At 34.3% G+C, this 18,765-nt stretch overlaps 1 protein-coding gene across 1 annotated transcript in view; it reads left to right on the top strand.

The window, feature by feature from the left end:
• LOC146140683 (stalled ribosome sensor GCN1-like) overlaps nt 1-15,154 on the top strand; it is a 37,846-nt gene extending 22,692 nt beyond the window's left edge. The window contains exons 26-52 of the mRNA XM_083392378.1: nt 368-491; nt 1,365-1,476; nt 1,589-1,721; nt 1,891-2,131; nt 2,301-2,436; nt 3,221-3,359; nt 4,129-4,319; nt 4,792-5,005; nt 7,836-7,978; nt 8,078-8,192; nt 8,410-8,625; nt 8,698-8,862; nt 8,983-9,145; nt 9,855-9,946; nt 10,385-10,477; nt 10,573-10,773; nt 11,025-11,270; nt 11,445-11,589; nt 12,054-12,139; nt 12,234-12,427; nt 13,136-13,211; nt 13,551-13,686; nt 13,853-14,004; nt 14,141-14,245; nt 14,360-14,474; nt 14,575-14,720; nt 14,937-15,154. Of these exons, the coding sequence (XP_083248504.1) occupies nt 368-491; nt 1,365-1,476; nt 1,589-1,721; nt 1,891-2,131; nt 2,301-2,436; nt 3,221-3,359; nt 4,129-4,319; nt 4,792-5,005; nt 7,836-7,978; nt 8,078-8,192; nt 8,410-8,625; nt 8,698-8,862; nt 8,983-9,145; nt 9,855-9,946; nt 10,385-10,477; nt 10,573-10,773; nt 11,025-11,270; nt 11,445-11,589; nt 12,054-12,139; nt 12,234-12,427; nt 13,136-13,211; nt 13,551-13,686; nt 13,853-14,004; nt 14,141-14,245; nt 14,360-14,474; nt 14,575-14,720; nt 14,937-15,065 (4,008 nt within the window). The 3' untranslated portion in view covers nt 15,066-15,154. The remainder of the gene's footprint in view (nt 1-367; nt 492-1,364; nt 1,477-1,588; nt 1,722-1,890; nt 2,132-2,300; nt 2,437-3,220; nt 3,360-4,128; nt 4,320-4,791; nt 5,006-7,835; nt 7,979-8,077; nt 8,193-8,409; nt 8,626-8,697; nt 8,863-8,982; nt 9,146-9,854; nt 9,947-10,384; nt 10,478-10,572; nt 10,774-11,024; nt 11,271-11,444; nt 11,590-12,053; nt 12,140-12,233; nt 12,428-13,135; nt 13,212-13,550; nt 13,687-13,852; nt 14,005-14,140; nt 14,246-14,359; nt 14,475-14,574; nt 14,721-14,936) is intronic.
• The last annotated feature ends 3,611 nt before the right edge of the window (nt 15,155-18,765 follow it).

Raw genomic sequence — 18,765 nt, 5'->3', positions numbered from 1 at the left:
TAATGGCCCAAACTAGTGTTGGATTACAAGTGTTCTTTCCCCATCACCTAGGACTAGGAGTTGTTTGATTTAAGAGATTTCGAGCAACCAGACTGATTAAGGTAGAACCCTTGCAGTGTTATGACAGAAAAGCTGCCATAAAGCCCGGTAGTCTTAATTTTATATCTGGAACCAAAACACTTTTAAATAGCAATGTATAGATAACCATAATAGAGTTTAATAAAATGTGTGCAAACATTTTGTAAATGAAATAATAATAATAATTTCTGAAACCTAAATATATTGCAGTGTTTCCCACAATTTAGTTGTTAGCAAGTAAAATTTGCTTTACTGATTTTTCTTATTTTAATTAATGGTTTGTTATCAGGTTCAAGAAGCTGTAGCTAACTGCCTTCCTCCTTTGGTACCTGCAATAAAACAACAAGCTCCTGACATTGTGCTAAAGCTTCTTGCTATTTTACTTGATTCTGATAACTATGGTGAACGAAAAGGTGAGCTTGTGAATCAAGTAATTTTGTTTAAGGTACAACTCATTTCTGTTTCTGATTTATAACAAGTCACACTTTTCGCATACCCATCAAGTTGAATACCCATTGATTACTTTGAAAACATTTATCTTAACTCAAGGAATGTTATTATTCTTTAGTGATCATAAAATAAAACTTTGTATCTAAAGTTTGTCATTTTTGCACAGAAATTATGTGTTTTACAAATTTTTTGCCAGCATCATATTCACTCAATAAATAAAAACAGTAATCACTATATACCATTATAATTTCTTTAAAACCACATATGCTTTAAAATAGGTATTGTAATACATCTAGCCGTTTTGAAATGAAAACTATGGAGTAGGTCTTAGTGCATAGGTTAAGTCAATCCTACCAAGAATGCGACATGTTGATTAATTGATTCGAGGGAACATAGCACTGGGTAATTCATGCTCAAGTATTTGAAAATGACTTAACTCCCAGTCAGGTCATTGTCAAATATTAAACGTAAAAGTATTTTCTAATAAATAACAAGAATTTCAAGTCAAGTCATAATTTGATCTAGTCAACTTTAAGTCTGGTCCTTGTCATAAAATGAAAAGTTAAACTATTGGAATTGTTAAACTCCTACGTAATGACAAACAAAACATAAGGAAAACACAACATTTAGCAAGCAAATTGTTTTATGTTCAAAAGTTAGGATAAATAACTTAATTGTATAAAGAACTGCTTAGGAAAACACTTTATTTCAACCAAAGTCATTTGTCCATAGGTCAAGTATTTTGAAACCAGTAACTTAAGTACACTTAAGTCAAATCCGTGACTTATGTCATTACAACACTGCATGTTTTACTATTTGATCACTGTTTATGTCAGGAGCTGCATATGGATTGGCTGGAATGGTTAAAGGTCTTGGCATTATTTCTTTTAAACAACATGACATTATGGGTAAACTTACAGAAGCAATACAAGATAAAAAGAATTACAGGTAGAAAGCAGCCAACATTTCAACTTTATACAAAACTAGTAAAAATGTTTAATATGTTTTATGAAATATTGTAATTAGGTACAAATTTACATAAACCAACATTGATTTACAGGCACAGAGAAGGTGCACTTATGGCCTTTGAAATGTTTTGTGGAATGTTGGGCCGCCTGTTTGAGCCTTATGTTGTACATGTTTTACCTCATTTGCTCATTTGCTTTGGTGATGGAAATCAATACGTCAGAGAGGTGATTGTTACTTAAGATAATGATAGAATTAGGTAGTTAAAGTTAAATTAATCCTATAAAACAGTGTTTAATTAATAGAATGCTGTAAATTGCACATTAACTTTACATTTTTATGTTTTATTATCCAAGATCTTATATTTTTTATTTGTTGTATCATGTTGTTTTGCAGGCAGCTGATAATACTGCGCGTGCAGTCATGCGGAATCTGAGTGCTCATGGTGTGCGATTAATTCTTCCTTCTTTACTTAATGCACTAAACGAGGACACATGGAGAACGAAGACAGGTTCAGCTGAATTACTCGGTGCAATGGCCTTCTGTGCTCCCAAGCAACTCTCTTCATGCCTCCCCAGTATAGTTCCAAAGTTATGTGAAGTACTTACAGATTCCCATCCTAAAGTTCAGCATGCAGGTAGTTGGTGGCTTAAAAGCGTCTGGATATTGCGACCTTAAATTTATTAACTGATTTTTTCCTAACAGTTTTTTGTATACTAATGATTGGCTTAACATTGTTGCAAGTTTAAAACTTCAAAAAAATGCTCAAGAATATTACTTTTACTGATGTTATTATGTACTTCCAGGCCAACAAGCTTTAAAACAAATTGGATCTGTCATCAGAAATCCTGAAATTCAGGCAATCTCCCATACACTTCTTGCTGCATTAAGTGATCCATCAAAGAAAACAACCGAATGCTTGCAAACCTTACTTAACACTAAGTAAAAAATATATATATATTATTTCTGTTGTTAATAACTTACTGCTTCGAACACATTTCCTAGAGTGCTTAAAAAAATTCACAACTTCCTCAAACATGATCAATTGAGCTGCATTTATATTAAGGTAAAACTCATCTCATGTTATGTGTATCACAGTAAATTAAATGTTCTCCACAATGCACCCCAAAAATTCGACAGAAGTTCCTTAAGGTTCATAGAACAAAACAACCAACAATACTAATAAATTGGGAGTCAGTAGGGACCTGGCCGGCAAAATTTGTTACTCACACCGTGTTGTGTTATATTGTAGGTCCACCAACTAAATGTTTTAACACAGATAAAATCATTTATTTTTGTTTGTAACAGACACAATAAAAAAAACTTTTTCTAAACTGAAAACTTTCTATTATATTATTTTTTCAAATATTTGTTTACCTTTTTTATATGAAATTTACAAATGATAACTAAATTTCATAAAGGTACCACTGAGACTAAAGGACACCTTATAAACTGCTAATTTAAATTTTAGCCCCTGTAACTCCTGTTTCATTTTTCAAAAGGCAACCTAAAATAATTCTCATATCAATTAAATGGTTGTATAACAAAATTAAATAAATTAATATAGTCAAATAAAACAAGTAAATAGTTAAAAAATAGATTTTTTGTGTGTTATTATTAATATTTTAGACTTGTATTACCTATAAAAAATGACACACCAAAATTATCCAGCCTGACAGGTCTAACTAAAACATATGATTAAAATAATATTTTTATATGTTTGTAGGTTTGTTCATTTTATTGATGCCCCTTCACTTGCTTTAATTTTACCAGTTGTTGAGAGAGCTTTTCAGGATCGCTCTATTGATACTAGAAAAATGGCTGCCCAGATTATTGGAAATATGTATTCTTTAACTAACCAAAAGGTAATAAATCAATAATAAAATATTAGGTTGAGTAATGGTACTTAAAATTTCATCAAATGGAAATCATGTTTGAAATAAAAAGGATGTTTAGTTAAAATTTACACAAATTAAAAATGCTATGCGAAAAAAAACATCGCTTTTATGCCAGGATATTATTTATTTCGCGTTTCTAGTATTTAAATTTTTTTTGCTTTTACCAGGCACAAAAAATTGTACAATAATTGTTATTTCAGTATGTTGACTATCTGAAAAACCTTTCTGGCTCAGCCAGACTGGCTACAGTTTAACTTAAGTTTAATAAAAATCCAATCAACTGATTTGATACTTGGAGCCTAAATATTTTTATTCTAAACCGATTTAAATTCAGAAACCTAATATTGGTATTGGTATATGGTGGTGTGCTAGCATTTGTAATTTGAAATAAGAAAAATTATAGTTAAGGGATGATGAGACACTGGCTAATTGGGACACTAGGTGACCCACTTGTTTTCTGCAAAGAAAATAAATATTTTACAAAAGATGAATATTTCACCAAACATTTGCAATGAGGCACTATTACTAAAACCATGTTAAATACAACCCTTGCAGCATTGGGCGTTTGTCAAATATTTTGATACCATGAAAAGATTGTATAGCTTTGTTTATTTTATTGGTGCTATTAGTGAGCAAACTAGTTTTTAGAGCAGAATTGAAGCGGTGTAGTTAAGTCCGTTCCAGTGTAAATGTTGTTTATTATTATAATTAATGCCACAAATAATTTACTTCACAGGATCTAAACCCTTATCTGCCAGCAGTAATTCCAGGGTTGAAAAACACACTTCTTGATCCTGTCCCTGAAGTAAGAGCTATTGCAGCTAAAGCTCTGGGAGCAATGGTAAAGGAGACAGGAGAGTCACAATTCAAAGAACTATTGCCATGGTTGATGGAAAACTTGGTTTCTGAAATGAGTTCAGTGGATAGGTATGTGGATGTTTTTTATGATTTATACCACTTTAGCTTATGCATTACCCATTAGCACAGTCATTTTCAACGATTATTTGCACAACACTAGTGTTTTGTGAAAGATCGTAACAAGTCCACAATAAGTTTATTAATCTAACCAATATTCCATTAGCCAAAAATCACTGCTTTAGCACAATACTTGTAAGTAGCTTTTGCTTGTTCAGAGTAATTTTCCACCATCACAAGTTTGAACATTGTATCATAATATGCCTTTTTAATTATTGTGTAATACTAAAAAGATTTGTATAATAGTTGCATTGGCCTGTTTTTGCTAGCACAATACAGCCGGAACATCAATTTTGTGGTTATCCAAACAGGCCCATATATTGCAAAACTAAATGTGAATTAAATATTGTTGTGTCATTTGTTTTAATTCATCGTTAATAACCTTTGTTTGATGTTATGCAACATTTTCCAAATTCAAATTTAGGTCAGGGGCTGCTCAAGGCCTAAGTGAGGTATTAGCAGCATTAGGTACGAGCCAACTGACCAAGCTGATGCCAGAAGTGATTCGAACTGCAGATGAAGATAATATCATGCCCCATATTCGTGAAGGCTACATCCTTCTTTTTGTTTATCTGCCATGTACCTTTGGAGACGACTTTATACCTTACATTGGAGATGTGATCCCACCAATTCTCAAAGTAAATTTAATATTTCTTTTCTGTTTTTCCTATTTTAAATCACACAAAATTATTATTGTTTTTTAAACATTATTGTACCAAACTGAAAATGGTATGTTATATATGTGAAAGCGTGGTGGTTGGACTGTGTGCATCATTTGATATTAGTTAATTAAATTCAGTTAAATATGTGATGTTTTTCATAATATAATGTTCCAAAATCATTTGAATCAGTACTTTTAAAACCATTGTGTAAAAACGTTAACTTTACAATTACAATGACCTGAAACTTGGTTTTGACTTTTGAAACAGATAACAGACTGGGCTTGCTACTTGACTTGTATTTGTTGGAAGCGCCTCAAGAGTTATTTTGGGAATGCATTGACTTTGACCTGTGATATTTCAAAGTGACTTTTATACAACAGTGTTTGACAATTCATTTTTTATACCACTTACTTCCAAGGCTTAGGTTACACATTTAAACCCTTATCAGGGGTTCCCAACCTTTTTACAATCTCGTACCACTTGGACGCTGTGTAGTGCCACGCGTACCACTTATTTTAGAACAGTGGTTCTTAACCCTTTTTTTACCGCGCCCCCTTTGGTAATTGTCCTGTGCCCTGTGCCCCCTTAGATATTAAACAATATTACTAAATAAATTTAATATTTTTCGAATAGGCCTACATAACAATAAGACAGCATGAAACTAGAAAAGTTAAATCTTCGTGCCGCGTAGCGCGAAAAAAATTGCTCGGGCTTGATATATTGGTTTACATCGAGCTGATTTTGACAGACATATTGTGAAAAAAACAACGCAGTAATCGTTTTTAAAAAAGTTTGATGGCACACAATGCAAAGGCTATTTACTGCAAATGATTATAAATTGGCGCAAAAATGTCTGAGTTCTCCCCAATTAGTAAAGCGCAAAAAATATTTCGTAATTTGCTTAAGTGCAAAATGTTTTCGTAGTTTTGTTGTTAAAATTGGAACACAGTTTGATGAGAGGGTGGCATGGTGCACTACTTAGATCTTCCTCAACCATATCATACTGTTAAGACTAAACACAATCCGAATTGACCATAATAAATAGCAAATATTGTCCCCAAATTCCAGAACATATATTAAAACATCAGTAGCCTCAAAGTTCGCAAATCGCTAAACTATGATTCATTTTTCTTCAATTGCCGTACTTCTCTGAACATGTGTACTTTTGATGTTATGCATAAGACAACATACAAGCAGATTTAATAACTAACACAACATGGAACTGATAAAATCATTATAAAAAGTTAAATATTGGAGTAGAGCTTGAGCCCAACTAAGAAGTGCTTGGCGCCCCCCGGTTAAGAACCACTGATGTGAACGACTATTTTGATCGAATCATACTTTTACCTATTTTTAGCTTACAACTAGCATTGTTCAATGCGATTTGTAGATTAAGCTATAAAACAGATGATATCTATCAAGAGCACCTATTTGACATAATTAAACCCCTCTGTCCTACAGCGTTGAACGGCTTTTTAAAGCACCAGTGCTCCTTGTTGACAATTCACATGACCTGTAGTTTGAAGCTCGTAATGGTACGAAACAAAAGGGATAGTTACGTAACAATGAATAGGCTTCAGGATTTTTTGTTGTTGTGAAAAAACAGAAAAACAAAATATAAATATTGTGAATTCTGTTTTTTGCAAAAAAACTGGAAACTACTCGCGTACCACCTGAAATACCTTCGCGTACCACTAGTGGTACGCGTACCACAGGTTGGGAACCCCTGCCTTACATAGATCAAATTTTTTTTTTATTAACTTCCGTGTAAAGAGCATCACCATTAATCAAAATGAGTTGTTGAATTTTAATGAGCAATACCTTTTTTAACTAAATAATTGGTTTAAGTTCCTTGGAGAATAGCGATATTTCGATAAAACTAAAATATAGAGAGAGATGAGATTTATTCCCAATGCCGATAGCCTCCACATTTTTCCCTGACTTTACTTTGCATAATGTAAAAACAATTTTCATACTGTGAAATAAACATAATACGCCACAATAAAATGGATGTTTCACATTATACTAGGGTAGATGCAACAGCAAGTTAAGCATTAATAATAAAAAATGTGTGATTTTCTGAATGATCAAACATTTATGTATAACCCAGACTGGCGTTGGGTCTATTAAATACTTGTTAAAGCAATTTTTAAAACTTTGGAGTACACTTAATATGTCAAATTGAGGGTCTCACAATATACTAGGGTAGTAACCCTCTATTTGCAGTCCACTGATTTGATAAAATCCTAATTCTAAGAGGTTTCCAACAAAAATTACATTTATTGTTGCATAAACACCTCAACAGAGGTTCTATAAAAATTTCTGTAAAAAAGACTGTGGAATAGCTGATGAGAAAAAAAGTTTTATTTTATTATTTACCGCATAAATACAGACTGTTGTTTAGAGAAGAATGTCTATCCTATAAGTTTGGGTACTTGTTTTAGCTTAAAGGTGCCATACTTTCATATCACTTTCTAAAATACCGCAAAATGATGTTTCTTTTAAAAAGGTAAAAATTGCGACTATTTTTAAAACTTATATTTTTCCCACTTATCTATTTTTTTTTATCAGTATAACATCTTTGCAATACTATTATCGATAATAACAAGCCTTCCACCTAAATGTTAACTAGCACTAACAAAATAGACGCACTGAATGCTATGCATGGCACAGACAGCTGTGGCTTGATGGCCCAATTTGTTTGTCAAAGCTAAATTAATAGCTACATATTGAGCATTTTTTAAGGTTTTCCTGATGTACACCATGTTTCCAGTTTTCCAATTAAACCAAAATTATTTTTCTAAAGGCCTTGGCAGATGAGAATGAGTTTGTACGAGCAACTGCTCTATGTGCTGGACAACGAATCATCACCATGTATTCTGATACTGCTATTCCATTCCTACTGCCACAACTTGAAAAAGGCTTATTTGATGACAATTGGAGAATTAGGTAATATTTTAATTGGTTAAATAACATACTGCCTTTAAAATGCCATTAATTTATTCCTTGCGCCTTAATGTTTTTGCTAACTTTGTTTTTGAATGATAGATTGAGTTCAATCCAATTGCTTGGTGACCTTCTGTACCAAATTATTGGGGTTACGGGCAAAATGAGTGCTCATGGTGAAGATGACGATAACTTTGGAACTGCAGAAGGATTCAAGGTTTGTGCTAATAATTTCAACTGAACACAATCACAAAAAATGTTTGGATATGTGTTTTTTACTTTAATACCAAACAAGGATGGTGCACTTAAAACTTTTGATAAATAATAAAACAAACTAAGAAGGTTGAAATTGTTGTAAATGATACTGGTGCAAACTTTTAGTTTTGGAGGGAACTTTATTATAAAGCCTATTTGTTGTATTAATGTATTTACAGTCACTTGTGCAAACCCTTGGTCAAGAACGACGGGATCTTGTTCTTTCTGGTCTTTACATGGGCAGATCAGATGTGGCCCTGCGGGTTCGCCAATCTTCACTACATGTGTGGAAGATAATTGTACCCAATACACCCAGAGTATTGAGAGAAATCCTTCCAACCTTATTTAAGCTGCTTTTAGGTTGTTTAGCCTCATCCATCTATGACAAACGACAGGTGGACTGTTTTTTTTTATTCATTAATCAGCCCACTTTTTACCTAATTTGCAAATTTATATGATGAATTAAGGTTGCTGCAAAAACTTTGGGTGATATTGTGCGCAAACTGGGTGAACGTATGCTTCCGGAGTTAATTCCAATTTTGGAACGAGGTCTTCATTCTGATGACCCCTCCCAGAGAGAAGGAGTCTGCATTGGTCTTACAGAGATCATTCAATCCTGCAGTAGAGATGCTGTAATTTTTTTGTATTTATTACTGCGTCAGAAAAAAAACGCATCAATTTATTTTGATTAACCAAACTCAATATTTTAATATACATATACTACACATGCTTAAAAGCATATTCTTTTTTAGATCATTGTCTTTACCGATAATTTGGTGCCAACAGTACGTAAGGCTTTGTGTGACCCATTGGATGGTGTGCGATCCGCTGCTGCTAGTACGTTTGAACACCTGCATAACACCATCGGGGTTCAAGCACTGGATGAGATTTTACCATCTCTGCTACACAGCCTCAGTAAGGCTTATTTGCTTGCATGTTATGTATAACATAAACACTTTTGTAAACAAGATGCCTTACGCAAACAACAGATGTAAAATAAGGGTATTGATTTAGAATCAGTCAATATACATTTGGAAAGTTGACTCATACATTTTTGGACAGTGTTGTTCAGTTCTTTCTTATATTAAAAATCACTGTTGCTGAAAAACAGATACAAAGGCATAAAACATATCTTTCAATTTGTAAAATATATTTACTCAGAACTGTAGGAGTCGCCTACCAATTAACCTGCATCAGTCAACTTGCAGTGGTGTCATTTAATTATTCCACCCACAAAACATGGTTGGAAAACCGTTTGCTATTCCACCTTTACAACTTACAGTTTGCTGCCTTATCTTCAAATTTGGCACTGCGCATGCGCACTCTGGATCGTGTCGCGAATCCGACTCTAGCAAAATTAACCGAGTCCCGAGTTGCATATTGATGACGTCCACTTGTGACGTTATCTCTACAAAATTTAAGAAACCGCAAACAAAAATCCTGGTGTTGTAAAATACCTTGTATAAAAGCTGTTAAGTATGTTCAGTAAAAATTTAATATCTCTATAAAAAGAATCTCACTGAAATAGAAAACATAAAAATGTTGCATATGTACTATAAGAACATTACCAAAATGTTTTCCCAGCTAATGCTTAATTAATTGTTCTTATCTGAATTGATCACAGACACTGAAGAACAATCTGCATTTGCTGTAGATGGACTTCGGCAAATAATTTCGGTTAAAGGGAGGGTGGTCCTGCCATTTATTATTCCCAAGGTGTGTAAAATGGAACATCCTTTTGTTTTTAGCTAGATAAGGATTCTTCATTGTTTTGATTTTTAGGTGTCATATTTTTTCTCTCAAAGAATGCGACTAATTTAGTATAAAATTACTATATATTTTGTTAATATGTATAAAACAGTAATTATAGTATTTTTTTAGTATGAAATTACTGTATAAGTTAACATTTAGGATATTGGTTTTTACAAGTGTTTGATTTATCATTTTCTTGTTTTAAATTTTAAACTTCCTTCTTTTATTGTTTTCTTCAGCGGTAAACTAAATCAATTTACTTTCTAAGGAAATGAATTGCAACAAAAACAATGACAGAAATGTAAAATTGTAAAAATTTTAAATCTAAACATAAACTAAATTATGACTATTTTGTTTAATGTGGTGAACCAACTTTGTTAATTTTTACGTTTTTAAATGCAGCTTATTGAACCTCCGATTAACACAGAAGTGTTGGCTGTCCTTTCCTCTGTGGCCGGTGAAGCTTTAACCAAACATTTGCCAATATTATTAAGGGTATGTTGTTGTCTTTGCTTGTAAAAGTCAGAAATGAACAAGCGTCGTTAGGTTCATTCTCATTAAATTAAACGTTGACGTTTTTTCTTGTGCAGGCAATATTAACTGCTTTAAAAGCTTCCCTTAATGATCCCTCTCAGTTTGAGATTGTAATGCGAGATTGCGCGGTCGTCATAACCAGTGTGGAAGGCGAACAAGGAACGCGCGCCATTATTGACGACCTTCTAGCAGGGCTGAAAAATAGTGATAAGGATCACAGATATGCTTGTATCATCCTTCTACGAACTTTATGCATGGTAAGATCATTGCAACACTGCAGTTTGTTAAAAAAACACACATATATGTTCTTCTGACAAATATGTATTCAGCGCCAACGTTTCGATTACCCATATAGGTGATCGAAACGTCGGCGCTGAATACATATTTCTCAGAAAAACCCTTTATAATTGATACAATGCCTGGCAGCAACAGTATATTCATGTATGTTCTTGATGTTGAATTAACCACCATTTCGAAGATAAGCACTGTTTAGAATTTTAATTTGCAGAACAAGGAAGCAGAATTCAGTGATTATGTATCATTGTTCATGCAATCCTTCATCAAGCTACTTGCCGATAATGAAGACAACATAAAAACAGTTGCCTGGGATGCACTGGCTGCTGTTACGTCAACTCTGGATCCTGCTGATATGCAGCGCCATGTCAGCTCTGTTCGAAACGCCATACGATTTGTTAAAAGCGATGATGTGGTAGTGTCGACTGGAACACTTCCAGGATTTTGCATTCCGAAAAAGGTCAGTATTTTAATATATCAGGTGAACTTGATTCGTGGTCACTGTTATTTACATTCAGTCTTTTCAAATGGACCTGTAAATTTTTTTTTTTTTTTTTTTCTTATCCAAAAACGTCAAATGTTTCTTATCCAAAAACGTCAACTATCAGTTACCAAGTTTTTTTTTATCTCGCAGGGTTTATCACCAGTTTTACCTATCTTTCGTGAAGGAATTTTGAATGGCTCCCCTGATTTAAAAGAACAGTCAGTCAGGGGACTTTCTGAATGTATAGTTCTTCTGACCCCAGCAGCCCTTAAACCGTCTGTGGTTCAAATTACAGGTAAAAACAAATTAATTCATAGCTCGTTTTTTTTTTTCGCAAACTGAATGTGTAAAATAAAAAGATATCTCTTTGCCCGTAAATTTAAATGATGACAATGAATTTAAATGAGAGCAATATTCTTTAGATTTTCCTGTCTTAATCAAAGTCGGTCATTTATAAGTTGTAGTCATTTATAGTATAAATATATATTTTGCCGAAAAACAAGGCATTATCAGTCTCTAGAAAATCAAAACACAATAATGAAACCCAGTTAAAACTGATGATAAGAAGTAACCCAGTAAAAAAATGACAATACATATTAAGTGTTATATGTCACACCAATGGAAATTAAATTATGTTAGTTTTGTATATTTAAAAGCTACAAAATACATAATTTTAGCATAATATTATTGAACATAGAAAGAATGTATTGTATAGTTGTTCACGGTACTATATTCTTTTTTAACTCAAACTTCTTCCAGGGCCTCTGATCAGAATTCTTGGAGATCGATTCAGTTCAAACATAAGGATTGCATTTTTGGAAACACTGTCTCTTCTTTTGCAAAAGGTTACTTACAGGAATTTGTTAAATATCGTTGTTATGTATTTTTCGCCATAAAATATTTGAAATAACCTAATGTTGTAATTCAATTTGTAAACAGGTTGGAATATATCTTAAGCCATTTCTCCCTCAACTTCAAACCACGTTCACAAAAGCATTGCAAGATGTCAATCGTGAAATCCGAATACAGGCGGCAACTGCTCTTGGCCATCTTACTACCATCCACCCACGAGTTGATCCCCTTTTTGCAGACCTTAATAATAACATTAATAATGCAGAAGAAACCTCTTTCAAGTTAGTATTGTATAGCTTAAAAATTCCAATGCTTTAGAAAGTATTTACAACTTGTGTCACACTAAAGACGGTGTTATAAATTACGCGGAACCCCTACGAAGACAAATGTCTAAGCAACCAAAAGCGGGGAATAGCTAATGAATGGAAATGAACATAAATTTGTACAGTGCGCTCCGAGCCGGTGTGCCGCGGCTCATTTCCAGGCAAAATTTTTACTTGCGTGTTTTCAAGGGTCCATTTCAATAAATTTAGTAAAGTCAACACGAAAAACAACGACAAACGAGACAGGAATCTTGTGCAATAATCCCAGTGTAACTTAAAGAATTTTTCTTATTTTTTTCAACGTATGTTCTTTTAACTAACTCAATTATCAGGATGCTACACTATACAACAAGAGATTTCCAAACGTATACTAAAGCTCAAAGAAAATTATCCCAACATCGACACCCATATTATCATTTATAAATTATTGACATTTTGCGCTTATCGTTATCTTTGCTGTGGCGAATCCAAAAGAAGTCAGGCCCCCAAACTATATGCAAACTTTTACTTTCTAATACCAAAAAGTTTCGCGGTAACATTCACTTTAAAGGTTTTTTTTCTGCCAAGGCATATTTTTGCCAACCAATTAACCCGCAAAACACTGACTAGCAAAAAAAGCGCCCCAGTTGGAGAGCTCTCCTTTATTTTCTTCTTTTTTCCTCGCAGAGAAACAATGTTACAAGCCTTACGAAACTGCATCAATCTTGGCGGAAAGAAAGTTAGTCCCAACATGAAAGTTCAGGTATGTTTTAAAGATGTTACATATTAAAAACATTTCCGCGCCCAATTGTGACCATTTCTTCTGATAAACAACCCCACATTGATATTGACCAGAGTTGGATCAATTGTAATTGATGTAATTAATTACAGATTTTAATGTAATTGTAATGTAATTGAGACCATTTTATTCTTTGTAATTCTAATTGTAATTGTAATTTGCTAAAATGTTTGCTCAATACATTGATATGGAGAAAATTGATGTTTCAATGCCGAAAATTGTAATTGATGTATAATTAATTACAGTTTTTAATGCAATTGAAACATTAACTCGGATAACTCTGATATTGACTGTTCCATTTAGTTGTTATCCACTCTTGTGCCCTTACTCTCTTCTGAAGAAGAAACTGTCGGTAGATGTGCTGCTGGTTGTTTGGGCAATCTCTGTTTGTTTTTGGAAGAGGCAAATGTGGAGGAGTTGGTGACAAAGCAAATGTTAGGTAAGTTATGTTTCATCAAGCATATTATCGTTTTATGTCGTATAGATTAGAATGACATTCACTTAAACATAAACGTATTTCTCGCCAAAATGTAATCGAGAATGTAATTGAACTGTTGGCTAGTGTCGTAATAAGTTGTGGTGCACTTTTTTGTAATCATTTCTAGTGATGGATGATGCCAGTGCACCATGGTGTCTCAGACAAAGCAGAAGTGCCTTGTTATCTGTCGCCCTAAAAGAAGCGTACAACACCATTTACGTTCAACAATGGAAAAGTAAAATTTTGGGGAGATTTCTTGCTCATACAGCACTAGACAGGGTAAGTGTAGAAATAGATATAAATAACAAGAAATGGGTAGGAACTATAAGCGAAGTATTTATCTTGCTTATTATTAAAATACGTGTAGATCTATATGCGTATGTACACCAATACAGGTGGTTCATATACTTTTAAGGTCCAAGTCAAGACCCATGGCATTCATTCTGCAGCATATTTGTTGTTCCATCTTGCATCTGCATCAAATTCCGTACCAACAGAAGTCATCGACTCTTTTAAGAACGTAAGTTTAAGGCTTAATTTTAAGCTGTGCTCTTTTAGCTCTTTTTCTACACTTCCTACAAAAGCTAGTAATAGTAGTTGTTATTTGTTATTTTAAACACATCGTTGGTTGCAGTGCATTGAAGGAACTTCGAATGACGTAAAAGTGGAAGCATGTAAGTCTCTTTCTTGGGTGATAGAGCAATGTGAAGCTAGTTCTTCAGCATCGAAAGTCGAACTTAATGTTGCTGGTATGTTGCATGGGTAGAACCGTATTTCACTGTTTGATTAAGTTACCATTTTTCGCAAAACTAGTTCGGAAATGCGCACAAGTAAAGCCATGTATTACAGATTCACCAATAGATGAAACCACTTTGCTCAAGTTGATTAGTATGATTATACCACTAACCCGCGAAAAGAATACTTCGGTGAAATCATCGGGAGAGTTTACCCTCGTCTCATTGTTAGGTCTGCGTCACGGAGAACTGCTGTTTCAGGTATATTAAATTTGTGAAATGATGTCCTAAAAATATCCTGCAATATTTTTTCGGTATATTTAAATCAGTAACCTATATGCCATTGTGTCGCTGTGACTCTTTTCTTTTGGGTCCTCAACAAAAAGTGCGTTTTTTGTATCATTTTATAAGTTTTTGTCGCTTTTCGTAGTCAACCAAATGAAATATTAACATTTTTATTGTATATATCTTATACAGAAAACAGTTGGAAAGCTATCAGCCCGAGAAGGCTCTTCGCTGAACGAACTGCTCAAACAAAAACTGAAAAAAATTGCAAACACCACCCACAAGTCGGATATTATTGACAACACTATTTTACAAACTTAAAAGTTTTGCAAATCTGTGATAATTTTATTTTAGATCCATTAATTGAAAACAGTGCATTTTTTGTGCTTAATGTCGCGGAAACAAGAGAGTGGGTATTAAATTGTGTTGGTGAAGTTCACACGTTGGTTGTATTTATTTTTACATTTTAGTGACCTACTCAGTTTATTACTAGTGACCTACTCAGTTTAGCAAAAACAATACAAAGAATTCGTCCCTGTATGTATAAGTGTTAGTTAACACAGCCATGAGAAAAAGATATCAATCAGAATTTGTTTAGGTTACTCGTTTAACTTAGCCAGCAATCAGATTAAAAAAATATATTTGTTAAAAGTCGGCCTTAAAATATCAGCGTGTAGAAAAAGTGACTCACATATATGATACCTTCGAGTTGACTCGACCGTCAGTTATGCAGGAGTAGGCTATTAATATTCGTTTAAAAATGCATAAACGCAAACAAATTAAAATAGGCCACAAAGATTTCTAGTCAAAAATTTCACACTAGATACATCATTTAGTTCCAGAGATATTCCACTGTGAAGTCTCTGAGAATAACATTGCATAAACTTAACGTTTATTTTGTGAAAAAAAAGTTAAGGGCCGATATCGGTCGGAAATGATCGAAACTAGTATCGTTCGCCGGAGATCGCGGCCGCCTGACGGATGCTGTAATTTAAAGGTAGCAGAATTGTAAGAGCAATTGAAATCGGCTCCTTTAAATGGCCACTAAAATGTTATTGGCCAAGCATACATTTGCGTACAATTGCTGGTCATCAGATTGGCTAAGACAGTGGTTCTCAACCAGTGGGCCATAAGAACATTTGAGGTGGGCCACAGATCATTTTAAAAAAGCTAGATTTAGTTTCATTTGTGTATATTTCATTTTACAGAATTAATGACTGGGGAGGAATTAAAAAAGAATGTAAAATTATTGTTCAGCCTCAAGTAGGCTATCCACGGTTGAATAAATAATCTGTTTTGAAATATGTTCTGCTGTGTTTTGGTTCTAAACCTATTTTGCAGTTTTTTTTTCATAAAAAATTATTGCGCCACAGAATTTTTTTGCAGCGTAAATGGGCCACGAAAGAAAAAAGGTTGAGAACCACTGGGCTAAGAGAATTGTGAATATGGGCTGATCCAGAGGCCCATCAGTCAATAGTAACTGTGTACAGATCTGTTTATAGCGGTCGCAATCATATTCTTGTTATATTCTAAGCGCCTTCTCGTACATGCTTGTATTATTTGTACGTCCTCTCTTCGGCAGAGATTGCCTTGTCTCTTGCCGAGGCCACATCAGACACAATGCTCTTCTTTTTTAATTTAGTTTGACGTGGTGAAAATTTCGCGATTCGGTATAAATCTGTTGACACTTAAGAACCTTGAGAAAGAACGAAAATAGCTAATAGAAACATAGAGGGCCCAAGGGGTGCGATTATATTACGATGCAACTCTTAGGTAAACAATGGCTAAGTCCCTAACCAATTTATATGCCCTTTGCGCAATCAGGCGCATCACGGGACCCTGCCTGGTACGACATGGCATACGTTGACGATTAAAATGTCACAAGAAATGGTAAAGCAATAACAAATCCAAAGTAGCCTATTCACATATGCAGTAAGGCAGGGAATTTCTGTCGCGACCGTATTCATCGGCGTTCCTACGCGCATGTTGTGTGGTTGAACTTTTGAAATGTGCGATTACATATGGTGCGTTACATGATAGGCTACACTCCGACACTAAACAATATACGAAGAAAAAACAAAAAAATACAAACGTCTTCGAAGTGTTGGCGTTGGCATATTACTCGAATGGTTAGGTTTACTGGTTTTCTAGTACCGTACATTTGGTTTTGTAAAAGTACGGAAAGCTACATCTATAAAGTACGGAAAGCTACATTCTACTTATATAATAGCCTACTATTCAGTGGTTCCAACCTTTTTAGCTTACGGACCGGTAAAATTTTAAAACAAATTTTGCGGGCCGGTGGAAATTAAAATAAACCTAAAATATAATTACGACATAATATGCAACTTAAAAGCACAGAATGGAAACTTCATTTTAATTAGCAATTCGTTGCTACTCTTTTTGATATCATACGTGGTTCTATTGAAGTTTTTCTTATAGGCCTACAACTGGTCTTAAAGTTTAGGACTTCAACGAGTTGTAGCCAACTTTTAATCAGTTGGGCACAACACGCAGCATTGTAACGTACAGTAAAGTTTAAAGACCATTAACTCTATGTTACGCCACAATGTTGCAAATTACGGAACTGGCGAGGTTCTAAACTTGATTGACAAGACTTCAAATTCTTGCATTTCGCAATTGAGATAAAAAATTGTATTATATTTGGCGGACAGGCAGAAAAGTTGACGCGGACCGCGGTTGAGAACCACTGTACTATAGAGTCAGGGGTCGGTGTAATAACCTATGCTCTTTTGATACCGCCATGACTCTTTCGATGATATGATTCTGCTCGCAGATAAGTCTGAGCTATCATTTCTTATCAAGACTTGTTTTAACTTTTGCTATTTCGCTGAAGATATCAGTTGCATTTTTGCGCACGGGTTCATGAGAGAACATTAGGTTTGTTGAGATTGCCTGTTTTGATGTAACTTTGTAATACCCTTAAAAAAATTGTTATGGGCTTAGGGGGGGGTGGGGAGGTCACGGTACACGATTAACTCAAAACACTTAGGGTCGGACGGGTAGGCTACTGAAAATTTTTACCTTTCTTGAATTCTCGAGCTGAAAACGCCGATTTAGGAGATTATGGTGACTTTCAAAACGCATGTAACGCTATGGAATTGCGGTGTCGCAATTATCTATATGATGTTTAATCCCTTCAAGGATTTTAAACTGTTGCACTTCAAAGTCAGTAAACTGAACAATGCTTGAACGAATATGTTGTAGGTTTTGCATTTTTATTTATTTGTTAGTTAAATCAGTGGATGCCCGACAGCCTCAAAGTTACCATGCTCATGTTTTATTGTAAATGCATTGACGTCATGTCCGTTGTAACCGCGACTGCATAACGTTACTTTTGGAGATTGGGTATAATTAAAACGTCCAACAGGGCAATGTCCGGCGAAAACTTGATCGGCTTGACGGGTCACGGGCGCAATGTTGCCGGTTTAGCATCACATCAATCAGGGCACCACAAAACAATTCATAGCCAACTTTTCAATGGTGCCTCAGTGTTTAAGAAAATAGTTGGTCAGACGACTTATACCTCAATAGTGGCCCGGTTGAAATAAATTTTGCTTACTTTCCTTAAATATCATCTTAAACCTCTCTATCAATGTTTGTTGTTATAAGAACTACTTCCAAAACAAAAACCATCTAAATTAATTACACCTTAACCCTCGAAAATATTTTGAATGACACATAATAGGCCTTTATAGGACACCAAATTCTTAGGCCTCTAAAAGGCATGATCCGGTCCCGCCCGCTAGCTTGTGTTCGGACTATCCTGGGCCATAACACGAGGCTTCAGCTACTTACACGGACAACTAATGTAACAAAATATTTAATAAGGATTATGAGAACTAAGTTAGGAGAACACAGCTGTATTCTTACTTTTTGTCAGACTACGCAAAATGCAAGTATACTATCCCGAATATCACGTTTAATTTAACGGTAATTACTTTACATTTTAACCATTACGGGGTGCGCTATTATTTTAAGCAGGCATAAAGGGTTCTCT

This window comes from Ascidiella aspersa, chromosome 6 (assembly GCF_963924565.1).
Source record: "Ascidiella aspersa chromosome 6, kaAscAspe10.2, whole genome shotgun sequence".
Taxonomy (NCBI): Eukaryota; Metazoa; Chordata; class Ascidiacea; order Phlebobranchia; family Ascidiidae; genus Ascidiella; species Ascidiella aspersa.
Note: the sequence above shows the minus strand (reverse complement) of the source record. Positions and strands in the feature narration are given on the sequence as shown.